This window comes from Symsagittifera roscoffensis, chromosome 1 (genome assembly GCF_963678635.1).
Source record: "Symsagittifera roscoffensis chromosome 1, txSymRosc1.1, whole genome shotgun sequence".
Classification (NCBI taxonomy): domain Eukaryota; kingdom Metazoa; phylum Xenacoelomorpha; order Acoela; family Convolutidae; genus Symsagittifera; species Symsagittifera roscoffensis.
The window spans coordinates 16,532,291-16,550,410 of record NC_087062.1 but is presented as its reverse complement, the minus strand read 5'-3'; the positions used below and the strand labels follow the sequence as shown (position 1 = coordinate 16,550,410).

The window sequence follows — 18,120 nt, the reverse complement described above, 5'->3', positions numbered from 1 at the left end:
GGAGAAGTCAAACTTTTGATTTGTTTTACTGTTTTTGACTTTTAAAAAAATTTTCTCGAAAACTACCCTCCCAAGTCTGAGATTTTTGTTTTAATTGAAAATAAAGATTGCTTGAACTTTTCTGCATAAGCGCCTTTTGCTTATTTAAAGATTGCGAATTGAAAGAGTGCCAGTCATAAATTGTTATAGAATTTCAAAGAGCTTTAGGGGCATCTACTTTTTTCTGGGAAATTCCAAAATTGAGATTTTTTCGATTTTTATGGAAAACAACCAGCGAGTGGTTGCGCTTTCCATACTTTGTTGAGAAAATATCACGAACTATCTAAAATTTTTTGCTGTGGTAGTTAAAACATAATCATTTCTGGAGAAATAATTCAATGATTTTGCAGGTGCTCAGGGTTAAAAGTCATCCCTGCTTTTTTCGCTTTTGTAGCCGCAGCAGTTTTGTTGATTATCAACTGGAAATGAAGATCCTGTTATCAATGTTACAAAAGCTGGTGTAAATAAATAACAAACCAGAAAACCAATAATAATTGACAAATCAGGCTTTAGATAGTAAATCAGTGCAACATTTCTGATTTTGTACTCAAAACAGTTTTTCAAAAAGCTTTCAAATTAGATTTTCTAAATTTTTTAAAGCTTTTATCTTGATTTCAGATTTATTTTGTGGTAATAAATTTGATGACTATATGGATGACTCTGTCGACCATGAATCCACGGAAACTGGATTAGAGGAGGATCTTCCGGTAACTGCCGAACTGTCTAACGGGTTGTCCGAAACTCAGAATCTAGATTCCTCTCCATCCAAATTGCCATTGAATGAAACGATCACAGAGCCTCTTTTAGGATCGCCCGAAGAAAAACTCAGTGGTCAAAACGTATTTGAAGAACTAGTTAATGCTTGCACATTTAAAGGCACTCTTAAAGCGTTCAAACGTCTATGCAACACTCTTAATATTGATCCAAATGCGGACCACAGGCAGTTTTACACCAAACTCAGTTCTTTGGTGCTAACGTGGAGAGCGAAACATCTGTGGGCTAAACTGTCGAAGCGCGCAGGTGAGCCCGTTTACCAGAAGGGAAATGCGGCCATCAATTCTAAAGTTCTCGTTATAGGGGCAGGTCCCTGTGGGCTTCGAACTGCCGTGGAGTGTGCTTTTCTGGGTGCGAAAGTAGTTTTAGTGGAGAAACGAGACGCGTTCACAAGGAACAATGTTCTACATCTGTGGGACGTCGTCATCAGAGACTTGACCTCTCTGGGTGCTAAAAAGCTGTACAAAAAGTTTTGTATATCCTCCATTGACCATATCAGCATCAGGCAGCTTCAGTTGATACTCCTGAAGATTGCACTACTGCTGGGAGTCGAAATTCACCACTCAGTCTCGTATGAAGATGTAATAATGCCAGAATCAGAAGACGAACTGTGGAGAGCACGTTTAACGTCGGCGGATCCTGAGACAGAAAAACGACTGAGTGAGTACACGTTCGACGTTCTCATTGGTGCCGATGGTCGCAGGAATTCGTTCGCGGATTTCAAAAGGTACGCTAATCGTGCTAAACTAGCAATAGCTATCACTGCAAACTTCAAAAACGGACACACAAACGAGGAAAACTGCGTGCCGGAAATAGCAGGTGTGACTTCCTATGCAAAGCCAGATTTGTTCCGGAAGTTAGCAATGCAGAAAATCAATTTAGAGAATGTCGTCTATTACAAAGATGCGACACATTATTTCATCATGACAGCCCACAAGTCGAGTTTACTGGAGCGAGGTGTATTAATATCGGACTACGCAGAGACTGATATGCTATTGGCTGAATCGAATATTAGCCAAGAAGACCTTCTGAAGTTTGCACATGATGCAGCAGCGGTCGCTACAGACAATGCGCTGCCTTTGAACTTTGCTAAAAACCATTACAATCAACCTGATGTCGCAATGTTTGACTTCACTTCCATGTATTACGCTGACAATGCAGCTCGGGTATACAAAAAGCATGGTAAATTTTTGCTCAAAATGATGGTGGGAGATTCGCTCATAGAACCTTTTTGGCCTACGGGTTCCGGAATCGGGAAAGGTTTCTTGAGTGCGTTTGACGCTGCTTGGACAGTGAAAAACTGGAGCAGTGGATCTTGTAGCGTGAATCAAATTCTATCGGAGCATGAAGCTTCTTATAAAAGCCTTTTTACGTTGCTTTCATCTGACCGACTCAAATCATTGCCTGCAAGACAGTTTTATCCTTTAGATCCAGCCGCCAGATACCCGAGTTTGAGCATGCCTTCTCTCAGGGACGTGAATAAGTTGTTCATTACGGATGATCCCGAACAGTCAAAGGACTCTCAAGGTGATGTTTTGCCTCAGAAACAACTTGACAACACAGCTTTATTGCACTGGGTGCAGAAGACACTTCTCAAGTGCGAAAAAAATTATTCGGATTTTGTGAAGATTGAAGATCTTACCCGTTCTTGGCAGGATACGCGAGCATTTGCTGTGCTGTTGCATATATTCCATCCGGAACTGATTAACATTCACAAACTGAGGGCTCTAAGGCCTGACGAAACGGCCGAATTGGTGTTCAACAAGCTGCCAGCAGTCGGGATCTATCCAGGTATTTCCCACTCGGAATTCATATCCGAGGTTCCAGACGAACTCTCAGTTCTTTCCATCTTGGTGCCTCTATACCATAGATTTCGCGACGTCACGCCTGCGAGCCAACTGCCCAAGTATAATAAGATCGTAGACAACAGTTCCGAGTTCGCAATGCCGAATAATACGAGGTCGGGAGACGAGCGAAAGAGCCGACAAAACAATCACAGACAACACCACTATCGCAATATCTCAGTAAATCCTTCGCCCAATTCTAAAAATGGAGATAACAGTATACCTTTATTTGCCAGAGAAAGCTCAGTTCCCAAATCAGCGGCGAAAACCAAAAACCCGCGACAGATCAACAAGCTGGACTTGAGTGAAAATAAATGGATTGAGTCACTAAATGACGATACATTCAAACCTTCGAAGAGTGCTGATAAGAAATCAAACAGGCCAAGGAGAGCTTTAAGGTCAGTCGGAGGTTCTGAAGATGTTGGAGGTGAAGTTTCCGACAACTCTTCAAGTCCATCCAACTCGCCAGCAAAGAGTTCAAAGACGGTCCAGAGAAAATCAGGCGCAGAAAAAGTGAAATGCCTATATTGTAAAGAAGACGTATTGATGCTGGACCGGATGTTGCTGGAAGGCCAATACTTCCATCGAAGTTGCTTCAGATGTATCTACTGCAAGAAACTTCTGACTGAACAAACGTACAGTTACTTCAAGAGCGAGGAGGATAAATCCAATCACTTTTATTGCAGCACTCATTACAGATGGCGAACAGAAGGATTCATTGGGCCACCTAGTCAAGCAGCCGAAAAGCTTCCTGGCTATAAGGGTAGTGTGTCGAACGTGGGCGAGAAAAAGAGAAGCACGGGAGGAGGATTGGCCTCGCTGTTGACAGACATACCAATCCAGCAGGCTGTAAAGCCAGTTGAGAGGATTCAAATTGAGGTGTCCAAAGCTCATCCAGCCAGTAAGCGCGAGCTCACAGAAGAAGAAATGTCGGATATCAATTATGGACCAGGTTACCAAACGGCGGACAACAATAGCGAGGCATCAAGTGACGAAGCCTCTGATTTTACGTCCAGTAATTTACTCGATTCAGCAGTCATGTCTCAGGATGCAATGACAAATTGGAGAGAAGTTTACAGTGCAAGAATGTTCGTATCAGGTGTACACCCAAATAAAGCTGCCCAGGACGACAAATCGAAAAATGCGAAAGGCAAGGACGCCATGCGATCCAAGCGGAAGCAAGTTGAGAGTGAGGATGATGCCGACGATGAAGGTGACACGGAAGTGGAAAGAAGTGACAACGAAGACGAAGACAGTGGAACTGAAATCGAAAACACCAAATCGGAGTCAGAAGGGTCATCATCTAATGATAGTAGCACAAACACTGCTCAAGAGTTTTCGGAGACTGAGCCCATGACAAAATCGCTACCAATAAGTATGCAGAAATCGCCAGTCAGAAAGAAATCGAAGCCGCCGAGGGTCAAGCTTCCGATGAGTGCGGCACGAATTCAAACTGAAGACTCCGAAACTGAGGTTGAAGGAGACAAAATAAAGAATATGATTCGAAGGAGAGCGAGAAGACCTCGTCCTACTAAAGAACGGATTACTAAGGTCACGTCTGCTGTGATGCGTCTGAAAACTGAAGTGCAGCCAGAACCGATGAGTCTGGACGTTCTCTTGGGGGGCAATAACAACAAGTCGCCAGAAAAGAGGATGGGACAGAATTTGGAAGATACCTCGCCAGATGCTCCAGCACCTCCGCAAAGCAGTATTGTTCACAGAAGGGAAGTAATCAAAATCAGAAGTAATTTTCTAGAAGCGCAAAATCAACCGGAAAACTCGCCTGAAAGACCGACAGCCGACTCGGCTATGAAGACCGAAAAGCCGGTTGATGCACCAGAAAATGTTGAGAAATCAGGAGACGCGGACTCTGCCAAACCTAACATAATTTCAATCGAAAAGAAAGATTTGACAAGAAAGACTTCAACCTCGTCTGGGACAGGTGCTTCTATAGCAACTGCAGCGCAGGAACAGATTGTCAAAAAGACCCTTGACTTCATTCCGCAATCTTCAGCTTTAAGTCTCATGGAACAATTGGACCAAACTTACAAGCAGTACAAAAGAGAAGACAAACCAGCTCAACCTGAACCCTTGAAACAGGTGCGCATCATAACTCCTCCTCCTGAAGAGAAATTTGCATACGCTGACAAGGAATCGCCACCTGTGCCTGCTTTTGATCCAAGGGTCAACGTCGAGAACTCCGTCAGAAAAGCTTTGGGATCGAAAACACGAGAAGAGGAGAGAGCGGATAGAAAAGCAAAATTGGCCAGTTTGAAAGCAGCTCATTTTGGAGGAGGAGCTAGTGGGACTGAGATTGTCAAACGGGTTCCCGATAGTGACCTCAAAGTGGCAACAAACAGTACGAAACCAACTGCAGTGAGTCCAACATCGCCGCCTCCTGCTACAGCGAAGCCAGTTGTGAAGCCTTTTAAAATGACTACATACATGTCTAAGGAGTTTACAAAAGTACCTGGAGCAAATACTGTGAATGTTGAGAATAAGTTCAATAGTTCTATTCAAGTGCCAATCAAAGCAACCGGCCTTCAAATATCAAAAGACACGGGAAAAATCATTTTGCAGCAAAACGCTACAGAGTCCAAGAAAATGACACGAGCTGGAGAAGTTCTCGAGAGTAATAAGTCTATTGAGAACAAATCCTGGATACGGCCATTGAGTGTTAATATCAGTCCCCCTCCTAGCAATGCAATTGGAGGAGTCACATCACCGAAAGCTATTGAAAGTTCAAACCCTGTTACATCTGGAAGTCCAAGCAAGAAGTCAAAATCGCCTTCAGGGTCCCAAAGCACCAAGTCTTCGAGCTCATCGATTACGTTTCCATCTCTTTTTGGATCTCGATCGTCTTCCATGACTTCGGATGCGAAGCAGATAAATGCGAGTCGAAGACCTAATTCTACTGTGGTCACGAGTAAAACTAGCGAGAAGGACCCTTTTGTGAATTCCCCCGACAGTGAGAGCGCCCTGTCGGGGCCTATATCGCCAGAGGTCCCAGGTTCCCAAAAACCCACAACCAGCGGTAGTGATTCACAGCAAGTGAAGCACACGAAGCTCAACTCGACTGTTAAAGTCACTCTCCTAGAGTCGAGACCCCAACCGATTCTCAGTTATAAAGTACCTGAAAAGAAACCCCAAGTATGTCTAACAGACATCGAAGTAAACGACGACCCAGGAGTTCTTTCCGATACTACCCAAATAAAGTCACCCAAGTCAGGTAGTATGAAATTTTTTAAGAAATTCAAGTCAAGTTTTTCTTCAGAAAAGGCGTCTAAATTGAAGCAGCAGAAATCAACGTCTGCCTTGAATGACGCTTCAATTTATTCTGACGACCAAGGAGGAAAAACAAAGACTCTTGGTGCTGAGAGTCGTAGTCCGAATTTGCCCACGAAAAAAGAAAAGAATTTCTTTGCCGGTCACTTCAGAATCAAATCGGCCACACTCAAAAACGAGAAACTAGGAAGCATGCCTTTAAAGGAAAACAATAAATCCGATTCCAAACTGGGTTTGCACGCTGGTTCTGGAAATCAAAGAAAGTCTTCTCAGTCTTTTAAAGACAAAGAAAAAGTTGAGAGGAGGTCAGAACATGTTCCTGTTCAGGCCTCAAATATCTCAGATGACGAGAGCACTTTAACTGAAAAGATCGAAAAACCAGTGGAAAGTCAACCAGTTTCATCTGTACCGAACGAGCTAGAAAACGGTCTCATAAAAGAAGCGCCGTTGGCTGAACCGGAAGGTAAAAATGAAATTGACGACAGTAAGCCAAAGAAAGCACCGGCATCACCTGAGAAGACAGAAACAAGGCCCGAGACGCCGGTTCGGAACAATCACGAGAACAAAGCAGCCGCCGAAATGCTAAAGAGCAATCGGAAAGCAAGACAGACCAAACAGAAAGAGAAAATTAAACAGATGCAGCTGAAATTGGGGTTGAAGTACCTACCCGGAACACTTGACACCAAAATAGACTCAATAACTGATTTTTGTGGTGGTCGAAGAACTTCTGGTGTGAACAAAGACTTGGATGACCTTTACAATGAAGTTGCAAGCTCGGAGAAAGGTCTGCCGTACTACAAGCAAACGGATTTACGAAGATCCATGGAGAAGCTTACGGATGGCAAACTGCAATCGTTTGAGATAGTTCTGGAAAACGACGTACCATCTAACGAAAATGTGAATAAAAAAGGAGTTGAAAATGGTAACAGAGAACTAGATTTAGTGCAGATGGAATTGATTGCAAAACGAATGGAAAACTTGGAACATGTTAGCCGGTGCCAGAATTTGGAACGAGTGACACGCGAGATAGAAGAGAAAGAGATTCTTCTCAAAGCAATCAGCGAGCGAGGAGCCTTAATTGAAAAGAGCGTTACGGACAAGAAAGTAAAGAAGAAAGATAGGCAAGAGTTGACTCAAAAATGGGTTGAAATTAAACAGGAGCTAGACTCAAAAACTGCCGAAATTTCAGAACTCGTCTACATGCGAGAGCAGCTGATACTGGACGTTAGGCATTACAACCTGAAACAAGAAATCCGAGAACTGATGAACGTCAAAGAAACTGAGAAAAGCGAAGCCCAGATCGAACGAGAGAAACAGCTGCTTCAAGAGATCATAGAAGTGGTCGATGAGAAAAATCAGCTGGTCCAAAAATTAGAAAGCGAGCGCCTATTGGATGAGCAATTACATTCGGATACGGGCGCAAATTCTACAACATCGGCTAATGTAGATGGCTCGAATCCTTCCCTAAAGCCGAAAAGAAAGATCAAGACTATGTTCAAGAAATGACGAAGCTTACTATTACGACAAAAATACGAAACAATAACTTCTGGTTTTTGGAGAAAAAAAAAATTTTGGCACGTGAAATAGTTGGATTTGTGCCTTTCAATCTTCAATTTGTCATCTGATTGTGCTCTCAAGGTACATCTGACCTGTTTGTCGAATACAGTATTTGTTTTCACTTATTCTAAACATACAACTGAAAATAGTATCTTATTTATGACGAATGATTGTGTTGACTCGAACTCGTTTTGATACATTGCATGAGGTTTTATATCCGATCCGAAGCAACAGTCTAGATGTAGTGGCATTTTGATTCTGTATTAAAATTTCCCCTCTTATGATAGTATTAACAGAACAATATTTCGTTGAAGTCGAAGTGACGATTAAAGTTATGTGGATGATTGCTTTTGAATTATTTTGATAAAATTGCCGTTATTTTTTATTGATTGAAATCAAACATACTCAAATTTTTGTTATAGTTTCAAATCACAATATTTTGTTTAAATTGTAGATTTAGCTACTAATAACTGTCTGATCAAGTTCCAGATAGACTCATTGAAAAAATGAGTACTTAATCATAATATTCACACTAGTTTTGATTTTAGAAGCTGATCAGTTCATTCATTTTTTGTTGCGATTTAAATTAAGTGGAAAATTGGGCTTCAATATTTTTCCTCCATCCGTGCTGAAGACGGCACATTTTACTGACCCATTGCTTCCATATTGCTCTGTTTATGATTATTCTTAGTCCCCACCGATGGACAATAAGTGCTCATCTTTCTCTAACCGGTTAAGCACAGTGGTTTTTATGACAGACTTGATTTATTGGCAAGATTGATGACGCGAATGTCTGTGATGTTTTGTACCTTCTTGTGGTACACATTTTCTATTCCCATGCTTGTGCTACAAAAAGACCCTCCTCTCATTCAAATAAGTTAAAAATTGTAAATTGATTTCGTTGACTTGAATACACGACTGCTTGCTTGCCCTTTTTAATTTGGACCAGTTAAATTTACCACAACTAAACAAAACCTAGTGATGCAGTTAAATAATTAGAATGTGTCTCAAGTTTTGATGTTTTGCGTGAAAATAACCATCAGTTGAACTGATGTCGCCCTTTTTCCTATCATCCTCTCATCTAATCTGAAAATTTGCCTGTCTGCCACTTAGTCATTCATTACATGCGATCAATCATTCAATGGAATCCGGTGAAAATATGCGCAAAATTATTCATGCAGCATTCATTTTTTGCTGTTGGTAATGTTTGGTATATATAATAAAATGGAACATCTGAACCGTATATTGACCATGTTGTGACCTGAATTAGAACTTATATGCTCTAAGTTGAAAGCGATTGTTTAAATTGAGCGACAAATGTCTGATTTGTCTGAAGAAAGCCAATAGATTAACGCAAATACCATTGATCCTGCTATTGTTTCGACAGAACTTTCGATCACTTGAGTAAATTGGCATTATTCTTAGATCTAAATTTGAACATTTGCAAAATAAATGAAGCCATTGAAATGGGAGAAAGGGCTGAACTTGATCCGAAGTTGGCCAAGAACCTGGAACAAAAATGGATCTAATTTAGGTTGCTACGGATTGGCGTTAAAGGTTGATTTGTGAATAACGTCTTGTGCTCATAAATTTTCTCAAATACATTATAATGCTGGTCTATTTATTAGCAATTAGATTGACCGATTTGATAAATAGTTTTATAATTTTAATTCACTTTTTTCGTATTCAGAGTTTCAGTTTTCCATGTCAGATTGTCAAAGGAAGCAGGTGTGCTCAAGAGTGAAATGGAAGAAATAACTCATATCCTTGTAATTTCCGGTTCTATTTATTTTACATGCTGCCATTCTTAAAACATGAAAAGAACGGTGCTACAAAACCGTGAAATAATTTCGGTGAAACGGAAACCGTTTTGGTGACATGCGGCAATAATATTTGCATTTCCTGGAATGTTGTTTAGGCTTAACAATGCCGATCTGTCTAAGAAGTCAAATTAATTGCGTAACATGATTAAATGAAGTGCAGTTGAATGTAGCCTTTCTATTTAGGTACGTAGACGCTTGCGGTTTTAAATATAAATTGAAGATTTTATTTCAAAGGGCCGCAGGTTAAATTTGCGGTATATTGAAGGAGATTTTAAGGGAACGAAATTAAAGAAATATACTTCTAAGCTTCCAGACAACCGGTCTGTATCTTTTTTTCAATATATATTTTTTTCAAGTCACCAAAATAATGCACAACTATTGTTTTCCCGTCTCTTTAATGGTCCATGAAACCTATCGATAATTTTCGCCAAACATTATTTTAAATATCTTAGTGCGAAAACGAAGCTAGGGTGTTATTGGGTGAATGAGTAAAACTTAGATGTCCATTTTTTTTATTTTTGTTGCGAAACTTGCTTCCGATTTTTCAATTAGATTTTTAATTAACTAAACTAGCATATTAAGCAATTAAGGACTCGACGATACTTCTGACGAAACCATCTGAAGAACTAGTCGATGATATTTTTTGTTCCGACCTATTCACGAAATGAAAAGAAGATACTATGGCGTATAGGTTGTAATCCTGATTCCTAAATAAATTCGAAATTTTGTATCTGCTTCGAGAAAAACTAGTGAATTTTTCCGTCTAGATTTTTTAAATCTAGATGACACAAAATTTGCAGATGACACGCAGTGAGAGACGGAACTTAGTTCAATTCTTTTATATGAATTTCATTTTAGCTATTATTATAACTCATTCTTATATTTTTCACCTGATTCAGTTGGCCTGTTTGGAAGAAGATTTAGGTAATTTGGACAAAAAAGAACAATTTTTACTTTTTTTCGATTTTTAAAGTTTTTTTCTGTTTGAATTTGTTTTCTGAATCATACTGTGCTACAGATCAATCAGCTATCCTTGTTCACAATGAGGAACCTGCGAATTTATTTTCGTTATGATAAAGTTACACGCTCAGAAATGGTATTTATATTTTTCATGAAATTACTGTTTCTTCGACAAGTAACAGTAGCTGTGTAACTTTGCTTACTGATTTGTTTTCTTTTGATTACGCTAGCGAGCAGCTAGTGTTTTAGTACGAATTTTTTTTTAACCTAACTTGCAAATAAAAGTTTTCATTAAAATTGTTCACTTCTGTGCCATTTTGCTATAATCACGATCTGTAGCATTGGAAATGTCATAGCATCTGTTCTCGGCTTTATTTGTGGTTAGTCTTTGTGATTGTCTAAGCTTCCGTGATACGTGGCTGAGTGGTTAGTGTCTGATATTCTTGATTCTTAGGTCGTAGGTTCGAGTCCGAGATGTCAACGAATTTTTACTAATTCGAGGCTTATTTTTACTTTTTCTTATTGCATATTTTAGAATTCTAGAGCTGTCTTTTTGTTGTGTAGTGTTAGCGAATCGCAGTTACACCTCTGTTAATTTTCGGCCTCGGCTAAGTCTCTGCAAGTTTTTAAATTTCTTTGAAATAATTTTGAGCATTAAATTTTTTTTGAAGCATTAAGTCAGATTTCAATCATAATTTATACGGCATAAAATTTATGATCTAAATTTTTTTTGCTGTTTGTTTTAATTTTTACATCTAAACATCTAGGTCTAATTGTCCTTATTTCTTGATCTATTAAGGGAATCATCACGGAAAAATTTTTCTAGCAATCAAAGCAACAAGTTAAAATTTTTGCTGGATTGCTTGTAGTGATTTTTAGTTAATATGTCAGCTCGTTTTTTTTCAATATATTGCGCTAATTCAATTTTGCCTTATTTGCTCGGAAGATAATTACCCAAGTAATCATGATCAAAACTTATTGAATTTACTCTAAAAAGTTTGAAGCCAAAACTTTAAAAAATCTTACTAGCTTTCGACTGGACTTGCTCCAGAAGTTTTGGTTGGACAGAAAGATGAACGCTGTGAAATTACTTGGAAATGTTAATGAATTTTAAAAAAGATCATTTTTTTTGAAATAAAAAAAAGACAGAATAAGCTCGACTAAACGTTTTGACAACAAAGTTTAATCCAAAAATGCGGTCCGTTTTGTATAAAATTGTCATTTTTAGCGTTTCATGGTTTTGATGCTTCGAGGTATGAGATAAGTCTAGCCGGCGGTTGTGCAAATAGATAACGCAGTCATTTTTTTAAAATCTATCCGTTATGTATTTAAATGCGGGCTTCACTTTCTCGCCATGTTTAAACTTTTTCAACGTATTATTTTTGCATGTTAACAAAAGAATTTTTTCATATTTAAGCTACATTGTATATTGCAATGGTTGATTTTTTTTGTCGATTTTTCCTGTTTGAATTCAGTGTACATGTCATCAATTTTGAAATTACCAACCCAATAGTGGGATACTGTCAGGGTTTCCCAAGGTGTTGTGATTTTGGCCTCCATGTATGAGTAACCAAATCCTTTTAGGTAACGAGATACGGCTATTTTCTGGAAAACTTAATTTTTGAAAATTTAAAAAGAAATTGAAATTCTCAACCATGTAGTTGGGGTTGTCAGGGTACTCTCAGGGGTTGCAAATTTTGCCTCCAAATCTCGCTTCTCAAATCCTTGTAGTTTTCGAGATATGACGTTTTTTTATGATTTTTTCAAAAGTTTTCAAATTTTTAAAATCTCAATTCTGTAGTTGGAAACTATGACTACACTCTCAGGACTTGCGAATCTTGCCTCTGATTATGACTGCTCAAATCCTTGTAGTTTTTGAGATATGACGGTTTTTTTAGGACTTTTTCAAGATTTTTCAAAGAACTTAGATATGAAAAATTTCGCAAAATTTGAAGTTCCCATCTCTACAGTAAGGATCTTTCAGGAAACTCCCAGGAGATGCAAATTTTGCCTCCAAATATGACTTTGTCAGAGTATTCTCAGGTTCTCTGAAGTTGCGAATCGTGCCTCCAAATATGACTGCTCAAATCTTGTTAGTTTTACAAATATGGCGTTTTGTGATTTTTTAAACAAAATTTCACAGAATTTAAATTTAAGTTTTTTCTTCCAAAATTTGAAATTCCTAACCCTTTAGGTTGGGGCTGTCAAAGTACTCTCAGGGGTTGCGAATCTTGCCTCCAAATATAAATGCTCAACTCGTTAAACTTTTCGAGGTATGTAGAGTTTTTTCGGCTCAATAGTCATCTAACCTACTTGTTGTCCGCTTAGTGGCCGCTCGGTGAATATTGAAAGCTTTAAACTGGTGGTTTTTTTCGGCTGATTTTCAAAAATATTCTTTTGGCTTTGCAGTCTCCTTTTATGTTCGAGAGCTTGTCTGTGGGTTGTGGTTCGGCTTAAAAGCACTTTTTCGGTAGCCTTCTTCATTTAACCTTGGGACATGAGCCAAACATGTCCACTGCTGGGGCCTGACTTTGTTAGAAAGCATTTGAACATTCGAAGTTTTGTTTGGAAGTGTTAGATTTTTCTAATGTCTGCTTTGAGAAAGTTCCACGTTTCACAATCGAAGTTAGAAATTGTGTATTTGCAGGCTTCAACGATTCGGTTTTGTTTTTAACAGAGCTAGACTTCACAGTTATCGAAATTGGCCAAGGGAAGCCCAAATCAGGTTGATACGGTGAGAAATGCCATTATCAGCCGAACGTTTGTAAGTAATAATGATCTAAAGGTAGCAAAACTCAACGACGACTTCAATTTCTTTGTCTATTTTAGGGCATCTATTGGTGACGTGTGCATTATGAAGAGTCAATGAACGTAGTCAAGGCTCTTATATAGGTCGTGACGATTTTTTTTTTCAAGGAAAAAGTCAAATCACGTGCAAATTTTGAATACTTTATTAATTCAGTTCAGGAAAAACTCCACTATCCTAGGTGACAACGGTATCAGTGCAGCGAATGAGTATCAGTGCCAGTTTTTTCATCGCGCTTTTCATCAGTGCGAGTATCAGTGCCTGCGTTTTCTCAGACACTGTGGCCCCCTGCTATCGAACAGCAAAAAAGTAAATGTCACGAAAGGCTTGATTGTCTTCTAGATTCGAGTGTGGATTTTATTTTTCATATTTCTCAGCGGAATTAAAGTTTATCTATTGATCCATTTAACTCAAATTGGGTGTACTTAATAAAAAAGGCGGTGATTGATATTGAAATTCAAAGTTTTGGACCACTTATTTTTTTTGAAGTTCGAAAGTTGAAGATTTTAAGTGAATCGTTTTTTGTTTCTTTGCGTTTCTTGACGCTTTTACAACAGTCTGTTGGATATGACCTTCGTGTTGCCAATATTAACAGCAGTGCGCCGTAGGACGTCGATTACCCTTGACAACTTTCTCAATAGTTTTAACCATGGTTCCTTGCTTCCGCGGGCTGACAAACAAATTCAGTGTTGCGATCTATCATACATTTTAATACGGGCTTCTCTATTTCGCCATGTTTAAGCTTTTTCAACGTCTTGTTTTTGTATGTTCAACGAATGAATTTTTTCACGTTTAAGCTATTCCAATGGTTAAGATTTTTTTTTCGATTTTTTTTTCAGTTTGAGTTTTGTGTTTTTTCACCTAGTTTGAAAGTAGCAAACCAAATATTGGGATACTGGCAGGTTTCTCCAGGGATTATGAATCAAGTCTCCAATTATGAATATTCAAATCATTTAGAAAACTTAAATTTAAAAAACTTTACAAAATTTGAAATTTCCAACACTGTAGATGGGTACTGTCAGGGCTTGTGAATCTTGCCGCCAAATATGACTGCCCAAATCCTTTTATAGTTTTCGAGATATGACGTTAATTTAATTTGTCAAAAATTTTAAAAAAATAGATATAAATTCAAAAATATTAAATTTCTTAAACCTGTAATAAGATATTGTGAGGGTTGTCTCAGGGGTTGCAGATCTTGCGTCCCAATGCAAATGCTCATAGTTTCCGAGATGTGACGTTTTTTTATGCCTTTTAAAAATTTGAAGTTCCCATCTCTATGCTGAGGCGTTATTATAAAAATTATGTTTTCCAAAATTTAATGTTGGCGACGCGTTGATGGGGTGAAATCAAGTTAGTACCGATTGTTACAGATGTGGACTCCATCCTAATATTTTTGCTCAAATTGTTCAAGTATTCGAAATTGACGTTTTTTCTGATAATTTGAAACTTTTCACTAAAAAAGATAAAAGTCTGTTGTTTTTAATTTTTCACTAAAAAAGAAAAGTCTGTTGTTTTCAATTTAATTACGCCGGATATCTAATGATGACATCAAATGTTATACTTTAGGGCTGAAGAAAGAAGGAACTAAGTTAAACAAGTCTGATTTATGATTTCTGTGATTTTGCCAATGAAATCTTTTATTGTCAAAAGTCCAGTTGTATGGTAATGGTTATTTCAGGGTTTTGTTTCTGAATGTAATATACGAAGATCTGAAAATCAGTAGTTTTAAAGATTTGACCATTTTAGTTTAAAAAGAATTTCAGTTGAATTTTTTCTATCGTTCGTTAATAAAAATGCGCTGTTAGATGCCGCTGTCAATTGTTACATATGCATTCATTTCATTAATTTTTCATTAATTTTATATATAGCAGTTTTGACGTTTATTAATCTGTTATAAGCACTGGAGGTGCGCTACAAGCTAGTTATATGTAATCTCTTTGAAATCCTCTTTGAAACAGTTGATGGTGTTGCTGGGATCATGGGTGTTTACCACTCTATCTCGGGTGTTTACCACTCTAATGTGGTCCGAATACAAAAAACGGAAACCCGGGATTTCTTAAAACTTTATTGATACTAAATATGTTTTCACAGCTTGAATTAGATATGGGAGGTCTGTTTACCTCATCCGTTGATTTTTTATTGTACTTAGTTCTACTTGAAGACACATACACTCACTAATACAAAGTTCTATCTCACCTTCCAAAAACTTTCTATCACAGGAATCACTGCTAAACGTTACAGACAAAATTCTAAAATAATTGTTAAATTTTGGTCTTTTTGCCACTCTTATCTACGCCTCTATTGGTAATTGATTTTGAAAAGGAAACACTTTTTTAGACAATTTTTTCTCGATTCAGACAAGTTTTCAATTACACTTGCGATAATCAAAAAAATTTTTGGAATCCGAATTGCAACTGGATGTGCCATAATATAGTACTAAACTTGATTCAATACGAGCTTAGTTCCTGTCTATTTTTTAATGCTTTAAAACAATGATATTTCCGAGAAAACATTCTCGCAATGCTGGCAAATCTGAAGTAAAATTTCGTTCCATAATCGTTTCGAGTAAAGGTAATTTAGCAATACACATTAATCAAACTATCATAAACGTTAACAAGACTGCTCGTATCAGGGCGAAGCCCTGGATGTTCCGACTGCCTTTTGAGGTTTCATGAGCAGTAATAAGAAAAAAAATTAAATATAATAAAATAAAATGAAATTTTTTTTTCCAAAATTTGAAAATTTTTATGAAAATCATCCCCCCACACGCCATATAAAGTACAAAAAGGTAGATTTCGCTCCTATTATTATATCAATTATGAACCAATTTGGAACGATTTCTAAGGCGGATTTAATCTCCGCTTACGCGTTAATAGCGCTCGTATCGAAAGTCGGAACAAAAAGGAAAAGTTCTGTGTTTGTGCAAGTTTGTTGACTTCAATCAAATTGATTTGTGTAGATTTCGTGGCGTTTTGACATTTTACTGATTGTCGCATGACGTCGTAGTTTCCGTTATGCACCATATAAGCTATGCAAATAATTTCAGGTTTCCAAATGGCTAGTGCTCCTTGCGAGCCAATGGTGAAACCCGGTTTCATGGGTGCTCTTCAACATCTATACTTCACGTATACGATCAACTCTGGACTGTACATGCTGGAATCATGGGAAGTGTGGCTTTTCAACTCCATCGTCATTTTTATGCTGATGATGTCAATGTATACCTTCTGTGTTTATTTTCCTCCCTATGTGATCGAAATAATGATGCATATCTGGGTTTTAACTCAAGATGGGAATGAAAAAAATTGACTCGATATTCGAAATGGAAACCGTTGCATGATAGTTCACAAATTGTTTTCTTGCATAAAGTAAAAATGGCATCCAAATTTTCGTGGAACTATTTCTACTTTTATCTATCCAGATATTGTAAATAGTGATTTTCTTTTTGATTTGGCCTTGTATATTTTGTTGTTTATGTATAGTCTATTGTAAGTATCAGCGCAAATTGTACATTGTTTTTGCATTTCCAAAAAAGACATTCTCAAAAGCGTTTTTATTGAGCAGGGAATTTCAAGCCAATTGCTGTGCTTAAGATAGTTTTTGAAACAAATCATTGTTTTCTTGCATTTTTACCTTTAGGATTGGAATTATAAACTCAAAAACAAATCTGAACTCGAGGCCGTTCTGGTAATTATTTGATGTTTTTTTTTTCTGACTGCATGTGGATGAAATTTCTTTTTTTGAAAAATGCTGCACTTCTTTCGAACCATGCTTAGGCCCATCTGTTTTAAAAATTTAACTTAAGACGTGATTTACCATATTTGGCCGAATGTTCTATGAATTCTTCTGTGAATGGGATTTAAACTACTAACGGTAAATTACACAAGGTGCTCAAAATTCAGTTCTTTGTGAATAGGTTCCGTTATTTTCAGGTTTCGAAATGTCGTGCGTTCCATCAGAGAAACTGCGAAAACCGGGACTGTCAGGAACGCTCGAGCATCTATATTTCACATATACCATCAACTTCGGACTGTATATGCTGGAACCTTGGGAAATTCGTCTATTTAATTGTACCGTGCTTTTCATGCTGATGATGTCTTTCTATACCTTCTGTATTTATTTCCCACCATACTTTTTGGAAATGATGATTTACGTTGGGATCTTGAAGAAAGACGACGTGATCAAACTGGACACGTAAACAGATTGAGAAACGAGAAATTTATACAAAATGACTCAAAAACAGAATAAATTTTTGTGGTCATGTCTCTAAATTTAAAGTAAGTGCAGTAAATGTCTCTATTTCAATGAAAAAAATCAACGCATATTTAATTTTTATGAAGATATCAATGTTAAAAGTTTTGTGTTATTTGAATCAATTAAATTAAGTACCTAAGTTAAATAATTCTTCTGACTGAAGTTTTTTGAATTGTGAGAGCAAATTATTGGTTTCAATGAAGAAGCATTTTTCATCTAACTCAGTTTTTTTTGGGTCCAAAATCCCCTCTTCCCATAACAAAAGGGGGTACAAAATTTGCACGCGCTTAACGATTGCTTAACTTTTTTTATAGGGGCGGCGAGTTTTTACTAGGTTCCTTTAGGGAGTGGATAGTTAACAAGATCCGTTTGAGTGGTTATTTATGATCTAACTCAACAAAGTTTCTAAGCAAAAAGGTAAAGTTCAAAAACTGCCTGGTTTTTGATTGGCAAATAACCGTTCTAAAAGTGCTGTTTTAGTTACTCTTAAAAACTATTCAAGCTTTCAAGTGAAAGTTAAAATCAATTAGGTCCTCAGGTTATTGAGTGATTTTATATCATTCGAAGCTCCAAAAGGAAAAAAACTGGTTCTTTTTTTCGTTTCCTCACTCCCTTGTCCAAGTTAAGAGCTGTCAAGAATAAACACGGAATTGGGGGGTTTTATGATAACAAAAATGCTGAAAGAGCTAAAATCAACAACGCCACCTTTAGCTTGATGCAATACTGATCCCATTTTTTGTCGAGAACTCTCGGAGAACTCCGCCTCAAAAAAGAGGACGTA

General features: G+C 37.6%; 1 protein-coding gene across 1 annotated transcript; it reads left to right on the top strand.

The window, feature by feature from the left end:
- Positions 1–661: 661 nt before the first annotated feature.
- LOC134854700 (protein-methionine sulfoxide oxidase mical3b-like) lies at positions 662–9,190 on the top strand. Its single transcript, XM_063871085.1, has one exon. It carries the CDS (start codon positions 690–692, stop codon positions 7,446–7,448), a length of 6,759 nt encoding a protein of 2,252 aa, XP_063727155.1. The 5' UTR covers positions 662–689; the 3' UTR covers positions 7,449–9,190.
- The last annotated feature ends 8,930 nt before the right edge of the window (positions 9,191–18,120 follow it).